The sequence below is a fragment of the Polyodon spathula genome, chromosome 25 (genome assembly GCF_017654505.1).
Source record: "Polyodon spathula isolate WHYD16114869_AA chromosome 25, ASM1765450v1, whole genome shotgun sequence".
Lineage (NCBI taxonomy): Eukaryota > Metazoa > Chordata > Actinopteri > Acipenseriformes > Polyodontidae > Polyodon > Polyodon spathula.
This window is the reverse complement of record NC_054558.1, coordinates 17,029,873-17,049,409: the sequence shown is the minus strand read 5'-3', so window position 1 is coordinate 17,049,409 and position 19,537 is coordinate 17,029,873. Positions and strand designations below refer to the sequence as shown.

The 19,537-nt window shown below is 44.3% G+C and overlaps 1 protein-coding gene across 2 annotated transcripts in view; it reads right to left on the bottom strand.

The window, feature by feature from the left end:
* LOC121299616 (inositol polyphosphate 5-phosphatase K-like) overlaps positions 1–19,537 on the bottom strand; it is a 36,779-nt gene that overhangs the window by 6,398 nt on the left and 10,844 nt on the right. The window contains exons 2-8 of one of the 2 annotated variants that reach the window (XM_041227450.1): positions 18,604–19,348; positions 14,611–14,718; positions 14,363–14,471; positions 8,263–8,379; positions 7,707–7,882; positions 6,708–6,819; positions 5,402–5,511 (exon numbers count right to left, since the gene is read on the bottom strand). In XM_041227450.1, the coding sequence (XP_041083384.1) occupies positions 5,402–5,511; positions 6,708–6,819; positions 7,707–7,882; positions 8,263–8,379; positions 14,363–14,471; positions 14,611–14,718; positions 18,604–19,328 (1,457 nt within the window). In that variant the 5' untranslated portion in view covers positions 19,329–19,348. The remainder of the gene's footprint in view (positions 1–5,401; positions 5,512–6,707; positions 6,820–7,706; positions 7,883–8,262; positions 8,380–14,362; positions 14,472–14,610; positions 14,719–18,603; positions 19,349–19,537) is intronic. The other variant, XM_041227451.1, reaches the window with a different exon arrangement.

Genomic DNA, 19,537 nt, shown 5'->3' with positions numbered 1-19,537 from the left:
ACAGACTACATGAGAATCACACAGACATCATGAGAATCACACAGACCACATGAGAATCATACAGACCTCATGTGAATCACACAGACTGCATGAGAATCACACAGACAGCATGAGAATCACACAGACAGCATGAGAATCACACAGACATGAGCATGAGAATCACACAGACCGCATGAGAATCACACAGACCGCATGAGAATCACAGACTACATGAGAATCACACAGACATCATGAGAATCACACAGACTGCATGAGAATCACAGACCACATGAGAATCACACAGACAGCATGAGAATCACACAGACCGCATGAGAATCACACAGACCGCATGAGAATCACACAGACCGCATGAGAATCACACAGACCGCATGAGAATCACACAGACCGCATGAGAATCACACAGACCGCATGAGAATCACACAGACCGCATGAGAATCACAGACTACATGAGAATCACACAGACCGCATGAGAATCACACAGACAGCATGAGAATCACACAGACCGCATGAGAATCACACAGACCGCATGAGAATCACACAGACCGCATGAGAATCACACAGACCGCATGAGAATCACACAGACCGCATGAGAATCACACAGACCGCATGAGAATCACACAGACCGCATGAGAATCACACAGACCGCATGAGAATCACACAGACCGCATGAGAATCACACAGACCGCATGAGAATCACACAGACCGCATGAGAATCACACAGACCGCATGAGAATCACACAGACCGCATGAGAATCACACAGACCGCATGAGAATCACACAGACCGCATGAGAATCACACAGACCGCATGAGAATCACACAGACCGCATGAGAATCACACAGACCGCATGAGAATCACACAGACCGCATGAGAATCACACAGACCGCATGAGAATCACACAGACCGCATGAGAATCACACAGACATCATGAGAATCACACAGACCGCATGAGAATCACACAGACCACATGAGAATCACACAGACCGCATGAGAATCACACAGACCGCATGAGAATCACAGACTACATGAGAATCACACAGACATCATGAGAATCACACAGACTGCATGAGAATCACACAGACCACATGAGAATCACACAGACCGCATGTGAATCACACAGACAGCATGAGAATCACACAGACCGCATGAGAATCACACAGACAGCATGAGAATCACACAGACAGCATGAGAATCACACAGACCGCATGAGAATCACACAGACCGCATGAGAATCACACAGACCGCATGAGAATCACACAGACCGCATGAGAATCACACAGACCGCATGAGAATCACACAGACCGCATGAGAATCACACAGACCGCATGAGAATCACACAGACCGCATGAGAATAACACAGACCGCATGAGAATAACACAGACTACATGAGAATCACATAGACAGCATGAGAATCACACAGACCGCATGAGAATCACACAGACAGCATGAGAATCACACAGACCGCATGAGAATCACACAGACCGCATGAGAATCACACAGACCGCATGAGAATCACACAGACCGCATGAGAATCACACAGACCGCATGAGAATCACACAGACCGCATGAGAATCACACAGACCGCATGAGAATCACACAGACCGCATGAGAATCACACAGACCGCATGAGAATCACACAGACCGCATGAGAATCACACAGACCGCATGAGAATCACACAGACCGCATGAGAATCACACAGACCGCATGAGAATCACACAGACCGCATGAGAATCACACAGACCGCATGAGAATAACACAGACCGCATGAGAATCACACAGACAGCATGAGAATCACACAGACCGCATGAGAATCACACAGACCGCATGAGAATCACACAGACCGCATGAGAATCACACAGACAGCATGAGAATCACACAGACCGCATGAGAATCACACAGACCGCATGAGAATCACACAGACCGCATGAGAATAACACAGACCGCATGAGAATAACACAGACCGCATGAGAATCACACAGACCGCATGAGAATCACACAGACCGCATGAGAATCACACAGACCGCATGAGAATCACACAGACCGCATGAGAATCACACAGACAGCATGAGAATCACACAGACCGCATGAGAATCACACAGACCGCATGAGAATCACAGACAACATGAGAATCACACAGACAGCATGAGAATCACACAGACAGCATGAGAATCACACAGACCGCATGAGAATCACACAGACCGCATGAGAATCACACAGACCGCATGAGAATCACACAGACCGCATGAGAATCACACAGACCGCATGAGAATCACACAGACCGCATGAGAATCACACAGACCGCATGAGAATCACACAGACCGCATGAGAATCACACAGACCGCATGTGAATCACACAGACCGCATGAGAATCACACAGACCGCATGAGAATCACACAGACCGCATGAGAATCACACAGACAGCATGAGAATCACACAGACCGCATGAGAATCACACAGACCGCATGAGAATCACACAGACCGCATGAGAATCACACAGACCGCATGAGAATCACACAGACCGCATGAGAATCACACAGACCGCATGAGAATCACACAGACCGCATGAGAATCACACAGACCGCATGAGAATCACACAGACCGCATGAGAATCACACAGACCGCATGAGAATCACACAGACAGCATGAGAATCACACAGACCGCATGTGAATCACACAGACCGCATGAGAATCACACAGACTGCATGAGAATCACACAGACCGCATGAGAATCACACAGACCGCATGAGAATCACACAGACCACATGAGAATCACACAGACCGCATGAGAATCACACAGACTGCATGAGAATCACACAGACAGCATGAGAATCACACAGACAGCATGAGAATCACACAGACCGCATGAGAATCACACAGACCGCATGAGAATCACACAGACCGCATGAGAATCACACAGACCGCATGAGAATCACACAGACCGCATGAGAATCACACAGACCGCATGAGAATCACACAGACCGCATGAGAATCACACAGACCGCATGAGAATCACACAGACCGCATGAGAATCACACAGACCGCATGAGAATCACACAGACCGCATGAGAATCACACAGACCGCATGAGAATCACACAGACCGCATGAGAATCACACAGACCGCATGAGAATCACACAGACCGCATGAGAATCACACAGACCGCATGAGAATCACACAGACCGCATGAGAATCACACAGACCGCATGAGAATCACACAGACCGCATGAGAATCACACAGACCGCATGAGAATCACACAGACCGCATGAGAATAACACAGACCGCATGAGAATCACACAGACCGCATGAGAATCACACAGACCGCATGAGAATCACACAGACCGCATGAGAATCACACAGACCGCATGAGAATCACACAGACCGCATGAGAATCACACAGACCGCATGAGAATCACACAGACCGCATGAGAATCACACAGACCGCATGAGAATCACACAGACAGCATGAGAATCACACAGACCGCATGAGAATCACACAGACCGCATGAGAATCACACAGACCGCATGAGAATAACACAGACCGCATGAGAATAACACAGACCGCATGAGAATCACACAGACCGCATGAGAATCACACAGACCGCATGAGAATCACACAGACAGCATGAGAATCACACAGACCGCATGAGAATCACACAGACCGCATGAGATCACACACAGACCGCATGAGAATAACACAGACCGCATGAGAATCACACAGACACATGAGAATCACACAGACCACATGAGAATCACACAGACCGCATGAGAATAACACAGACCGCATGAGAATAACACAGACCGCATGAGAATAACACAGACCGCATGAGAATAACACAGACCGCATGAGAATAACACAGACCGCATGAGAATCACACAATCACACACACAGACATGTGAATCACACATGAGAATCACAGACATGAGAATCACACAGACCGCATGAGAATCACACAGACCGCATGAGAATCACACAGACAGCATGAGAATCACACAGACCGCATGAGAATCACACAGACCGCATGAGAATCACACAGACCGCATGAGAATCACACAGACCGCATGAGAATCACAGACTACATGAAAATCACACAGACAGCATGTGAATCACACAGACCGCATGAGAATCACACAGACCACATGAGAATCATACAGACCGCATGTGAATCACACAGACTGCATGAGAATCACACAGACAGCATGAGAATCACACAGACAGCATGAGAATCACACAGACCGCATGAGAATCACACAGACCGCATGAGAATCACAGACTACATGAGAATCACACAGACATCATGAGAATCACACAGACCACATGAGAATCACACAGACCACATGAGAATCATACAGACCTCATGTGAATCACACAGACTGCATGAGAATCACACAGACTGCATGAGAATCACACAGACAGCATGAGAATCACACAGACCGCATGAGAATCACACAGACTGCATGAGAATCACACAGACAGCATGAGAATCACACAGACTGCATGAGAATCACACAGACTGCATGAGAATCACAGACCGCATGAGAATCACACAGACCGCATGAGAATCACACAGACCGCATGAGAATCACACAGACCGCATGAGAATCACACAGACCATGAGAATCACACAGACCGCATGAGAATCACACAAACCACATGAGAATCACACAGACCGCATGAGAATCACACAGACCGCATGAGAATCAAAGCACAGAGCAGGCAGCAGGTGATGTGCTCACTTGCTAACTTGATATTTACAAATTGCTTTCTGGCAGAGTGCTTGGCAAAGTGGAAGTACATAAAGTAAAGCTGAGTCACAGCACTTCCTCCAGAGTTTAATTAATCAAGTTCTAGGATTTATGTCTAGAGTAAATGCTTTGGAAATATGAATGTGTAATGGAAAGTCAAGTAAAGAAATGTTCTAGCCAATGCCTTCGAAAAGCCCACAAAACAGCGGGAAAGTTGGGGCAACTTTTCTGACACCATACAGTGCAGCTTTTTTTAGATGACATTATCTATCTATCTATCTATCTATCTATCTATCTATCTATCTATCTATCTATCTATCTATCTATCTATCTATCTATCTATCTATATATATATATATAATAAAGAAGAAAAGGAATTGAAAACTACTAACTATGAGTTTTATCACGGAACTCAATAATTCACCAATGTGCGAAGATTTTATAGAAACGGTAAATACACTGGCAGGTGCTTCCATATCGACAGAAGAAATCTTTCACGAGTAACAGTCTCCTTAGTGATGACTCTGCAGCCCACGGTGAACCTACACGCTATCTTCAAAGTAATAACAGGTGTTTCTGAATATTAGACAGCCAGATTGTTGCTGAGCTGCCCAGATGTGTTAATGCAGACCCTCCCACTCCGAGCTGGGCTCAGTACCTGGTGTCGTAGGTGTTGGTCCCCACATCGAATTTGTATGTCGGGGGGAATTTGAGAGGCCCCTCATGAAACCCCTCCAGGACGGTCTCGGACTCCTTTGCCATGTTCAGCTGGGGGAGAGTGGGGGTCAGTCAGAGAGAGAGACTGGGAGAAGATTCAGGTATACTGTAGGTGAGTCTACAGCAGTACAGTGAGCCTTGCTAATACAGTATTCAGCATATACCATGGTAATGTGTAATCAAGGATAGGGAAAGAATGATAAAGCACAGTCAAGCATTTATACAACCCTGATCAAATACACAGTAATACACTGTAATACAATGGCATGCAAAAGCATGCTCACTGCAGAATGACTGTGTAGTTTAGCAAGGGAATTGAATAAGAGCTAAACCAGCTCAGGTTGTGTCATTTCCCTGCCCAGCGGACCCTGAAGTGAACAGTGAAAGTGACCTTGCTTTCCTCCACAAGTTGAGCTACCCTTTTAGTTAAGCACGGCCAAGTTATGTATCAGTCCCTCAGGCTCTCTGGGGAAAGTTCCACTTTCAGCTAATTTTAGTTTGAATATGCAAATGATTGCTGGCTTAACTAGAGCGGAGAGCGGAGTGGGGTTGTGTAATAAAATTGAAATGTTTCCAGTTTAGCCTCCAGGCCTCTCTCTCTTTCTTCTTGCTCCTGTGTCCATGGCTACTGCAGCGCAGGTTACTCTATTAGTTTTGCCCCTGTAAGGTGTAAGGTGTAAATGCATGACTTGTTAATGCTAGACAATGATGGTTGTAGCTACCTTCAAAGTTCAATCAATACAACCTTTACATTGAATAGAATGTCTGACTGTCTTGAGACTTCATTTTTGGAGTGCTCTGGTAGAAAGGTTTAGCATTGGCTCAAGTTTACATCTCAGGATTCTGTTAATATGGCTCTTCCAAGGGCTTGAAAAGGTACAGGAGAATTCTCTTTTGCACATCAACTCACGAAAACATTCCATCCTAATATGAAGATAAAATGTGATAATCTTTCCTTCTCTGGCTTTAAAGATCATATTAGGGAATTGCTTAGAACCTGACAGTGCTTCTCCTTCAAGCCACATTAACAAATCGATATTTATTCTGCTCTTTGATCTCTATGCTGCTGATTAAGTTTGAACCGCACATGTTTTTAGTGTGGTGTTTGTACATTGTAATTGTTTTCATACATTGGTATGTTTTTTTTTTTTTTTTTATTGTTTTCCAGGACCCCCTTGTAAATGAGGCCTCGGTCTCCATGGGTAAATCTCCTGGTTAAATAAATAAATAAATCCGAAGGAGCTCACCTGGTCCTTCTCCCACAGGGTGGAGAGTTTGTTGCCGTCGATCGATAACTTCACAAAGTGCATGTCGAGCTCTTCGATCCGGAAATTCAAATCCCCGAACCAAAACACAACACTGACAAGAAAGAAGAATTCAGAGTGGGATCATCAAACTGCATCAAATGTGTTACAATCACCCGGCTCTCACTAGAATAGGAAACTTCAAATGAAATGTTTCTATGTGATGTTTGTAATAAACCTGAATGGAGCTAGATGGTGCTGGTGCTCACTTACATAAAGGTACTTCAGTTGACCTAGCTTACAGATGTCTATGGAGAGCAGCTATAATGGAAAGGCAGCTCCTGAACTCACAGTCAAAGACCATTAACACAGACTTATATAAAAATAAACACAGTGTATGAGCAATTGACATAAGAACCACTCAGAATGATTGCAAACATCATAGCAGCAATCTGAAGCTACTACTGTGACGAGAGGGCACAGGCGAGCTAATGGTGCAGATCTATATAATGTGTTTCACTCACAGAGGGGAATGGTCTTGGCTACAGGTCATTTGTAAATGCCATGGGGTTAAGAACCCTTTACTTATCTCAAAGTACCGGAACCCCACTAAAACACAGATTTTCTTAAACAAGAATTATTATAAGAATTTCTATTTTATTTGCATACTGAACTTCTAGTGATGCATATAATAGGTAATGCATTCAGCAAATTTCCAAAGTGTCTTTCTCCATCTTGCCTCAATGCTTTACTTTATGTGTCTGTGGCTTCGTTTGTGTTTATCTCCACAGTAGTAGTCGATGCACTGTTGCTGTCATTTTCAGCAGCATTTTTAGCCTTTTTAAAGAGGTAGTTCGTAATATAAGTTCCCAATGCTCTTTTGATTGCATCAGAAGGACTAGTGACAGCTGTCAAGTGCTGCCTATCGCAAACAGTACCGGAGCGGTGTTTGGGCACGTTCTGGCTCCACTACACCACAGTTTCTGGGCTTGCATGACTCACTCGTGATCGAGCACTCCATTGGCAGACTGCCCCTCAAACTGCTGCTGCTGCAGGATGCTCTCGAAGTCTTCCATGCGCTGCTCCGAGTTCTCCATGTGTGCCGGCAAGTGGCAGTTCAGGAAGCAGACCATGTGACCGAAAATAGCCATCCGGGCGCTGACCCCTCCTTTATTACCCTGAGGAGGAAATCAAACTGAAATGAGCAATAGAGAACAAATGATCTCAACATTACAGCAACAGAAATTGGAATCACTCGAATTGTAAATATTTCAAAAAGGCCAGATACTGTATATCAGGGCTTTGCATTTAAAGTAAAATAAAAAAGGCTCAATTTAGAAAACAATAAACACACAACTTGCAAAGTTAATTTAAGGACTGACTGTAAAATGTGCGTTAAGTTGTTTGTTTCTAGTTAAGGAACATGAAAAAAATTGTTGATAAAAAATGTATGCAAATTGCATTTTGGTTTTAAAAACCTTGATAATCTGTAAATTTAAATAATATTAATCAGTGGGCAGTTTTCACAAAGCTCTTCTGCCAGCGCAATGCCACTCACCCAGTATCCTCCGAGACCAGTGCGAGTGCTCTCTGTCTGCACACCCCTCAGGAAGGGCAGGTGGTAGTACTTGGCAAACACCAGCAAGAAAATGCCCTGCATACGCTGTGACGTCACCTAGCGGGGGAGAGAGAGAGAGCGAGAGAGAGAGAGAGAGAGAGAGAGTGACTTTGACTTAAAATCCCTTTATTCTATAAAATAGAATACAAAATAAAAACTAAATAAAGCCACTCTTTAAAAAAGAAACAAAACAAAACAAAAAAAATACACTGGTGCAAAAATAAAAACGAGCCAACATTTCTCATTCCATTTTAAAATAGGCAAACTCCATCTTGATCCTGGAGATCATCAGGACCCTAAATATATTAATAGAATTTATAAAACCTGTGGCAAAACTTTATTTTTTCGGGATTTTCAAATAGCTACTTTTGACTGACCAAGGACAAAGTTTACTAATGAGCACCTATCCATCCGTTCAAAATTATACTTTACACTAAAAACAAAAACTTTTTTAGTAAAAATAACCCCCAAGGAAGCCAGCAGTTCTCTAAAAACAAAAAGAAGGGCTGCAGCCGAGGACAATCCACAAACAGGTGGAAAACGGTCTCCTCCGCGGGACAGAAGGGGCACTGGACACTGACCCCCGGCTCCACTCGTCTCAGATATCTAATTGTGGCTATAATGCCATGCAGCACTCTCCACTACAGGACTCTGGAGTGCTTAGGCAAGGGAAGCTTATACCGCACCCTCCAGACAGGAACTTCATCAACAGGGACACCAAGGTGAGCCCTCCACTTAGTGTCCACCAAGTCTTTCAACTTATTAAAATGTCTGGTTTTCACACAGATTTCACAGAGAGTCTTTTTCTCTATTGTGTGGAAAGCCACCTCAGTGACCTTCCTAAGTGACAGCAGCTTTCCAACCGGCTCTTCCTCCTCCTCCACTGTCACTGAAGTGGAAACCAGCACTGCGAGGAACAGGAGTTTCTGCTCTGGGGCCACGTTCTCCTCCAGAACCCTGCTCAGAAACTGGGAAAGTGCAGCACAGAGGGATGCCTGGAGATCACGCAGCACCTTCTCCAGGAAACGCTCTGATCTAATATTCAGTGCAGGGGTTAAAACCCTGCTGGCAAATGCCCCAGTTTAGTAAAATTGGCTTTAAGAAACAAAGTGGATAAAAAAAGCAGAGCTAAAAACCTCACATTTAAAACCCACTGTGTGCTCTCTGATTCTTCTGACCTTGTGATCTTCAAAAGTCTCCAAGCATTTAACAGATTATTATAAAAACCCTCCAACCCTGCATCACTAAAACAACCAAACAAATGTCTGTCAAAACCCAGCTCCCCTGCCTTCTGCAATAAACAAAATGCCAGATCTCTCCAGCTCAGCTGTGGGGTGTACAACAGCCTCTGGGCAGTCTGCAGCCTAGACGATGCCATCCTGCTAGGGATATCAATGAACCCCTGCCCTCCCTCCTCACAGGGGAGATACAAAACAGCCAGGTGGAGCCAGTGAAGCCTGCTGCAAAAGAACTTCACCAGGCATCTCTGTATCTCATTTAACAAAACCAGGGGAGGATCCACGCACACCAGCTTATGCCAAGCATGGAGGCGACAAGATTGTTAATGATGAGGACCCTACCACTGAAGGAGAGCCGAGAGAGGAGCCACTGCCAGCTCTGCAGCCTCCCCTTCACCCTGTCCAGCATCCTCTCCCAATTCTGCTGCATGAACTGTTCATTCTCAAAATAAATACCTAAAAGTTTGACTCCAATTTTGTTCCAGCTTAAAACTGAAGGCAGTAATGGGGGGGGGGGGTACTCTCCCAGCTGTTAACAAGAAAATCTTCACTTTTTGCCCAGTTTACTCGTGCTGAGGTTGCCTTTTCATACATTCTAATGTATGACTCCAGCACAGCAACAACTCGATCAGTTGTGACAAACACACTGAGATCGCATATGAGAACAGCTTGATGGGGATTGCATTGGGCGCAGCTGGTACTGCCAGTCCAGGCAGTTTCCCCCTCAGCTGGTTTAGCAGTGGTTCTATAGAGAGGGGGGCATAGAGCATCCCTTAGAGGGAGCAGCCTTGCTGTATCCGCCTCTGCACAGGGAAGGGGACAGTCAGACCGTTATTAATCTTCACAACACTAAAAACATTGTGACAAAGGAGTCTTATAAATGAAGTAAAAACAGGGCCAAAACCAAAAGCTTCTAAAACACAAAATAGATAATCATGGTCAACTCTATCAAAAGCTTTTTCCTGACCAAGCAAAATTAAACCAAAATCGACATTATAGACTTTGGATACATTATAAATATCTCTTAATAAAAACAATTTATCAAAAATCAATCTCTTGGGCACACAGTACGACTGGTCTGTGTGCACCACTGATCCAATGTTGGTCTTTAGGCGATTAGCGAGAGCCTTGGAAAGCAGTTTGTAATCGGAGCACAGCAAGGAGACAGGGCACCAGTTCTAGATGTCACAGAGGTCTCCTTTCTTGGGTAGCAGTGTTATCACTGCCCTGCGGCAACTCAGCAGCAGCTCCCCATCCCAAACACATTCCTGCAGGACCTGGTACAGGTGCTCACCAACACAGCTCCAGACCTTTTTATAGAATTCTGCAGGCAGTCCATCCAGTTCGGGAGCATTCCCTTTGGAGAGCTGCGCTACGGCCGCACTTAGCTCTGGGAATGCCAGCGGAGTGTCCAATCCGCTGCTCTCCTCCTTGTCCAGGCTGGGGAGACCCTGGAGAAGCGGCTCCATCTCTCCCGGGTCGCAGCCCTCAGCCTTGTAGAGATCAGTATAGAAGCTCACTGCAACACGCCTGAGCTCCGCAGGGTTGGAGACTTCTCCCCCCCCAGGCAGCCTCAGACAGCACATTGTCTTGCGCTCCGCTGTCTTTCTCTCCAGGCCGAAGAAGAAGGCTGTGGGGGGGCGTCCATATCTTTAAGTTCAGTAAAGCGGGCTCTGAGCAGAGAGCCCTTCACCACCTTCTCCAGCAGGCTGCCCAGGAGCTGCCTCCTCTCCTGCAGGCCCGATACGCCTCCTCATCGCTCTCACTGGCCAGCTGGCTCTAAAACTCAACAATCTCTCTCTCCAGCTCACTGACCACTGCATCCACTGACCTGGTGACATTTTGTGTGTATTGTTGACAGAAAAGTTTTATTTGAATTTTCCCTATATCCCACCACTGTCTTAAACTACTAAAATTAGCTTTTTCATTTTGCCAGTTTTTCCAAAACAATTTAAAATAATTAGTGAAGTTTTTGTCCTGTAGCAGATTGTTGTTAAAGTGCTAATATGATTTTGAATGTGATTTGGTTGGTAGTGAAACAGTGACGGAAACAAAATGATGATCAGAAAAGCTACTGGGTGCTATACTACTTCTAGTGAATTTGTTAATATGCTGTTGTGGAGTATAGAACCTATCCAGACACGCCCCTGACAGCTGATTTTTCTGATTACATTTGGTCCATGTATATTGTCTACTTGTGGGATGAAACCAAGGTCAAAAGTATTTAATACAGTGGCCAGTTCCCTGACAGATTGGGGATGGGGTTCCCTGTGGTTTCTATCTTACCTGACTGAGCTTTTTAAAAAATAAAATCTTCTCCTCCCCAATATCTCGTGCATAAATATTAATAAAATCAATAAAAATCCCAGCGTGTTTTATCTGCACTTTTAAAAGTCGACCTTGACCAATCTCCTCAATAGATACAATCTCCGCCCCAAATCCTGGAGAGAATAAAAAAGCAACCCCAGCACTAAAATTAGAACCGTGGCTTAAAATACAGTCGCACCTCCACTCAGACTGCCACTGAGACTCCTTACTGCTGTCTGAGTGTGTCTCCTGCAATAAAATCACGTTTGAACGCTTGCTGTTTAAAAAATCAAATAATTGTACTCTTTTATTAAAATCCCTGCATCCGTTCACGTTAAAAGAGCCTAAAATTTTTCTCCATATATAAAAATAGATTATTCAAAAATAACAAACATGTTAAAATAAAAGTTTTCTTAATAAAACTAGCCATTAAAAATGTTTAGATGCGGCTAACGTTTGCCGAACTGAGCTGACATATTTTTTAAGTCTGAACCTTTTTTTCTGGTCAAACTCATTCATAGACGATTTCCTTAATATTAAATCTGCAGAACACAAGAAAAGTTTCTGGTCTGGGAAAATGGATTACTCGCCTCTTACCTTTTGTTCTTTCTAGAAAATCGCTGATCTCATTCAGTGAATACAGTTTCCCCCTCTGGCTGTCTGTGATGTCAAAGGGCTGCGAGGTATCAGAGAGCCCGTCCTCCCATCCATCCTCGTCTGATCCCGCCGATCCGTCCTCCTCCTCACCTGCAGAATCTCCATCCGCCGCCGGTATCTCCGCTACCGACCCCGCAGGCTGAGGAGTCTTGTCGGGGGGGAGGGGAGGGGAGGGGGTGGGCCAACAGGGTCTACCTGAGCCCCGAGGCTATCCCCCCCCCAACACCGCTCCCTTCCAGCACTGGGTCCTCAGACATGAGAACCGCGGGTTGAGACCCGGCGCTCAGCTCCACCGCAGCGGAGGGTTGAGACCCTACACCTATGTCGTGAGAGACCATAAAGGGCCCCCACACAGACTCCTCCTCGCCCGCCGCCGGGTCAGCAGTGGCAGGACATGTTCTTTTTTTAAGTTTTCTTTTTTTTTACAACTTCAGTGTACACACCGTCCTTGTCTGCAGCTGCGCTGATATCCGGCTCCTCCGCCTCCACTGTCACCACCACTACGACTACTTTTCGCTGCTTCAGTTTGTAGCTTGGGGCAGGTCCGTTTAAGGTGCCCCTGTTCCCCGCAAGAAAAACATTTAAAAACCTCAGTGCTGGCAAAAACAACATAATCCCAGCCCTCGATATTAAAATGCCAAGCTACATTTAAAGTTTTATCTGGGTTACCAAGCAATACAAATACTTGTCTCCTAAAAGACATGACGTGCTTAATTTCAGGGTTTTTACATCCAAGGGGAATCATTTTGATCCGTGACATTATTTTACCATATCTTGAAAGCTCTCTTTCGATCAATGAATTATTAATAAAAGGGGGAATATTTGAAAATATTACTTTGGTAAGAGGCGTAGATAAGGGTGTTATGGTTACCAAAGGATCATTCAACATAAATCCCTCTTCCACAACTTTGTTAACCAGATTTTCTTGGTTAAGGAAAACGACTTGTACGAACTGGAAGGCAAATGCGGATATTTGCAAATATGGACAAAATTATCTTAATACTGGTCCTCATATATAGACCGAGATCATAAAACAAGACATCATCTCAATAACAAAAAACAATGAGACCTCCAGGGGGCTCTGCACCACACTGAGGGCCACAGAACATACAGAAACATTCAGTGCAAAGTGACCATGACACCTGACAAAGCAATACACAGTTTATTTACATGAACGCTGCTGTTGGTGCAACCATACATTTATAATCTTCCTTGCCAATGCCTGCACTAATAGTGTGTTCCATTATAGAACAAAAGGAGGCAATTATTTGATTATGGGGGTCCTCACTCAAGACCTTATAGAAGACCATAAGCCTAAAAAGTTTGGAATGGTTCAGAAACAAACAAACAAAACAAAAACAAAAAGTCAGGTTAATGCTCATTTTTTTACACCATTTTCGAAATCAGCCTTTAACTCTACTTAAATGTAATACAGGGTCATTGGACTGGTGAATTCTGATTAAACGTAAGACGGGGTCATTGGACTGGTGAATTGAGGAAGCACATAAACCAACACCTACTGTTTAGGCATGTAGAGAAAGATAGTGACATTTTCTGTAAAAGTCATTGTGCAACACGGTCTTGGATCTGCATTGCTTGGGGATGGCATTTCGCTTCTCTTTTGCTTATTCTTGGTAATTGCAACAGACACTTTGCTAATTACCTGGCTCCAGTCAAATGAAATGTATAAATACAAATGCATTTGCACTTTTAAATGAGCAATAGCTTATCTACTCTGCAGTGTTTTCTGCACTCTCATTGCGGTCAAGTGGTGCATAATTGTCTTGAGATTGATCACTATAGCTCCCACTGGAAAGACTAACACATCACCAACTCACAAGCACATATCCGAAGGGACTCAGTGTATCCATACACAGATCACTCCACTGGTCAGTAAAGATTGCATCTTTGAGGCGTTTATTGATCATGGAGTTCACTTCCTGTAGCCTGGGTAGGAGGGAGAGAGAGAGAGAGAGAGAGAGAGAGAGAGAGAGAGAGAGAGAGAGAGAGAGATTATTTAAGGGTGAAGCTAATATGCAGAGATCTTTAACTATATATTAAAAAAGAAATAATTAAAATGACTTACCCAATGATGTACATGTCTATTTTCCCGTCCCCCACATTAAGGCCCAAGAGGGAAGTGACATCGTCAGGAGGTACAGCCGAGCCCACGTTCCATGTGACAATGTGGAGCCTATCAGAAACAAAAGCAGGTCACCGCTATTTTAAAGAGCGGTGTGGCAGACATCAGAAGATTTTCTGCCTGTTGTAAATGGGCCGTGCACTATATATGAGGTGTGAAGTAGATTTAAGTAATTGTGTTCTATACAGTACTGATTATTATGGGGTTTTGGATAGGGTAGTGTGCAAGAGGAGCACATTTTAAAGGGATTCAACCCAAGACCACTCAGTCATGTGCATATACCCTGGGTGTGTGTATATTCCGACAGTATAGTAAACTGCAGGACAATACCGTTAACCTAGTAAAGGAGATACTGATGAACTCTAAAGCTAGAGGGTGAAGTCTGAAGTGCTAGCATTGCAGGTTCCAACCTGGGTGACCATGTGACTGGTGTTGGAATAACAGAAGAGGACAGTAAGTCATGCAGGACAGCATTAACAGCTTTGTTACTATATTTCACAGAGAGCGACACCTTTGAGGAATGATAATGTTAGTACTTGTTTGGATCTGATCTTAATCTATATGATCCTGGCTTCACTGCAGTTAATTGGTATAACATTGCAATTTTGTAGTTTAAAATGCAATATGGTGATCATTATCCTTAAAATAGCAACTAGCAAAACAACCATCGAACATCATTTGAAAATACCATCTTAAGTGCAAGCCTAGTAATTGTTTTACTCAGCAGTGACATCAGGCTGCCATGGATCATATAAATCTTTGTTGCAATCAATTGGCACAGATATAGTACACTTGGATAATCAGCACCACAGCAAAGGCATTGCATTGACCAAGTCAATGGTCTACAGCTACAAGACAAATAAATTAAAGTAAATTCAAATGATACTGTATATAGTGCTGTGTGTGGCTTTGATTCCCAGGAAGCCATGAACTTTTCTGAATCCCCTCAGAGCTTCAATCCCTTGACCCCCCCTAATTCTGTGGATTTAATGCCTGTTCTTTGAAAGCTCCTCGCCTTTGCATAGAAAATCAACCTTATAATTTTTAAAATCTTGCAGAAAGATGGTAGAATGATGATGAAAACCTAAAACCATTTGGTGCAGAAATGCAAAGTCTCTGATTGACTCCTTTATCTTTAGCCACTTAGACCCATCCTGCGACCTCTAGGATATTCATCTACAGATTACAGTCTGTTATAACAAGAACCCTCAACCTCACTTCCAGGAGTAAAACACGGTTTCAGTCAGACTACAGTAACTGCCTCCAGTGTTGATTCCACCCCATAGGGGGCTGCACTCGAATGCTTGGAAGGGGGCCAGGCCTGTGAAGGAGGAACGTGACGGAGAGACAATGCAGAGAAAGTGACAGAGCAGGGGCAGCGGAGTGTGCTGCAGGCTCCTGATAACATCGCTCCTTTGAAGGACAAGCATAGCCGGATTGCCTCAACACTACACAGAGACTTCAGTCTGTATGAATATTTACCGATTCATATTTTAAAGGTCACCAGATGGTTCCAAGTGGGATACGCATTATAATCAATCAGAAACTAATTAATCATTTTTGCATTAGCCGCGCAGCACCTTCATGTTTTCTGTTGATCCAAAAATGAACACAGATCTTTCTCGGCTTAAACTTCTGCAGTTACGGAGAACATACTAGACTAGTTCACATGCTGTAATGACTCGATCCTTCTCATAACCTTGTCATTGAATAATGCCTCTAGGACTCTTGTACATGTAGGGTAAAATATTAAGGGTGGTTAAATATGAATGGACAATTAGATCAAAACTCCAGTCATGTGACCTGGCAGTCTCGCTAACTCTGAAATATGTATGAGATTTAAGAGCTTGAAACAGAGCCTTAAGCCCTCCGACTGTCCATCTGCACTAGTTTGGATGACGACCTGTGCTAGATGAGGGCATACTAATACTGGAGACTGGAGCCCCCTGCCTGTCTGCCTGTCTGGCTATCCACACAGCAAGTCCAGGGCTTTCATCCATAACTATTTAACACATGAAGAGTTTTTAATAATAAATAAACATAATAACTTAATTGAGAAATGTTTCGACTAGAGGGCTTTCTGAACGCCTTCAGTGCTGAAATGAAATACATGGACAGGAGTTCACTGTCTGTGGCAGGAAAGACCTGCACAAGCAGTTACAAAAGAGACCCAAAGAGGCTGAACGCTGTAAAACGTGGTCTTCATTACCAGTCAATAAGATAAATAGTGTCACAGACTGTGGTAGACTGTTAGATGGCACACAACCAGCTTTCACAAATGTACTGCCTCTGCCACTGCTAAAGTATTAAGGGTTTTGTCTAAAAGATGGCGTGTATTAGAGATTGCTTTACAGCACCATCTGGGTTTAGAAAGTAATGGCTTGTGCCCGGAGGCTATTAACCTTTTTGCCTGCAGAAGATAAAGTGTTTGAGAATGTGCCATGCTACTGTACAATTTGCTAGGGAAAACTACAACCTCAATATTCCTTATTCAATGCATGATCATCGTCTAACCGAGCAACAAACTACTGAGGTTTACATTTTCTTATTTCCAATGGACTCCTGTTAGATATTGTCTAGTTTCCAGTGAGGTTTGAGCTGAATACACTAAGAGGTAACATCTAAGGACATTTTTTTAAACCTTGCTCTACTTTTAAATTATGTTAAAGAAGCAGACAATGTAAACATTTCTGGAGGCCTGATTCAATTTAATTTATCTTGCTATTACTTTACCCCTGATTTTCTCCACAAATAAAAATCGCCATTACATTCTCTCAGCGCAGCAATTCTCAAAACAGCTCAGAAGAACTGAAGGTCAGTGGGCGTCACCCAATCCCACGAGCCATATCTTGTATCTTCACACCGGGGAACTCAAGAGCAGTTATCAGCGAGCTACCAGCCCTTGGAAGACAAAGGCCAGCCCTGCAGGCGGTTGACTGGACAGTAGGATCTCCTGTAGCACCATGAGAAGAATCCCCATTGAAGACCAGTGACTTTGCGTAGCCGGGACACAAACCTGTGTACTCACCCTGCACACCATACTACCATGCTTTACCAGGTGAGCCACTCAGGGACACTATGGAGGCCTGGCTTTAAGATTTTTCATAAAAAAGAAGACAACAGTTAGAATCAGCACCTTGTTCATTTTTGATATTTTTTTTTTCTACCTCACCTCACCTTAAATTTGAACCTTTTGGTCCCCAAACCCTACTGGCCACTTTCCGCAGTGCAAAAGTTTATCTAGCTCTACATTATACAGTGACATCAACATGGTTATTTAACCCTTGCACTATGACAAAACACTGGGTATTTTTAGAAATAATTTTGTGACCAGAAGGCAAAATAAGATATGACTGAGTAACAGTCTATTTTGCCACAAAGCTGCTGGATAATCCAGTACTGTACCAGCAAAGTCCCACCCCTGGATACACTGAAACGCAGCAAGGTGACATGCTCCTGTATGTGCAGTTCTTGCACTGCTACATTATAGGAGCTCGCAATCCCGAGATTCTATTCACCCTTTATAAAGGACAATGGAAATAAGGCCTCCAAGTGACGACCAAAAATGAAATAATTACTATGTAGGCTTATGTGTGTAATTATGCTAATTTTAACAGTAATTTTCTCCTACTTTTTCCAATGTGAGTGCCATCTTTAAACAGCTTCAGTATGTTGGTAAACGATATGATATGTGATAAATATTAAAATATGATATAAAGATCACCTAAAAAAAAAATACTCAGTGTAGGTCCTTTATAAGATTTGATACTCATGGAAAAATAAGAATGTGGCAATAGACAAGTTCACTTCTGAAAATATTCTGAAATATACCCTGTGGTAGTTAAACAACTTCCAGAGCAAATATTTCAGTTTTGGCCATCACTTGTAGGCAAACTTCCCCTCTTACTGACCCTTGTCCTTTAGCCAGTGACTCACCTGAAGTCCTCATTGTTGGGATCCTTTGACTCTCCTGCTGCTCTCTGGGGCTGCAAGTTTCCAGACCCTGTCCCAGCAGACCCAGCAGAGGAAGGGAGAGCTCTGTCAGGCTGTGTCCCAGGTGGTTTGGCTTCAGGGACTGTCTGAGCCCCTCTGGCAGGCTGTGATCCCCCTGAGCTGGGTGGAGGGACTAAGGGTTTCCCGGCTGGTCCACCAGGATTCGGACTCTGGGCAGACGGCTGAGAAACTCCTGAATTAGCCGGCCTAGGAGCTCCAGGACCCCGCAGCATTGGATCCCCTGATCCCACAGGCCGAAGTCTGCTGGATCCCACAGAACCGGGACAACCAGGTACTGTGGGCCGGGGTCGACTGGACTGCAGAGGCCCTGGCGGTTTGGGGACTGGGTCACTGGATGCCACTGGTTTTGACCCGCTAGATTTATCTGGCTCTGGTTCCCCAGAGCCCCTCACTTGGGTTGCACCTGGTCTGCACGGTTCTCCTTGCTGGGATCCAGGGACTCCCTCTGTTGCTACAGCTGGGGAGAGTCGTCTGGATTTCTCTGGCACCTCTGACCCAATGGGTTTGGGTTCCTTTAGCTGGTGTGGAGCAGCGGGCCCCTGCATGGGGGATGCCCTGGGTTCAGCGGCTGGCACCACTCTGTTCGATCGCCCTGGTGGGGAGACACGTGGTCCCTGCTTTCTTTGGTCCTTGTGCTCTGGATTCATCTTCCAGCCTGGAAAAAGAGCTAAAGAAAATCAAACGAGAGAACATAAGGCCTGGAAGAAAAGATGGGCAGGGATGTGCAGAACATTGACCTTTACAATGAAACATTCCATTTGTCAGCTTGTAGAACAGCAATCTCATCACAAAAGCTTATTGAAAGTGTCCTTTCATTCAGGCAATCAAAACAAGTGGAGAGGAAAGTCAAGATAAC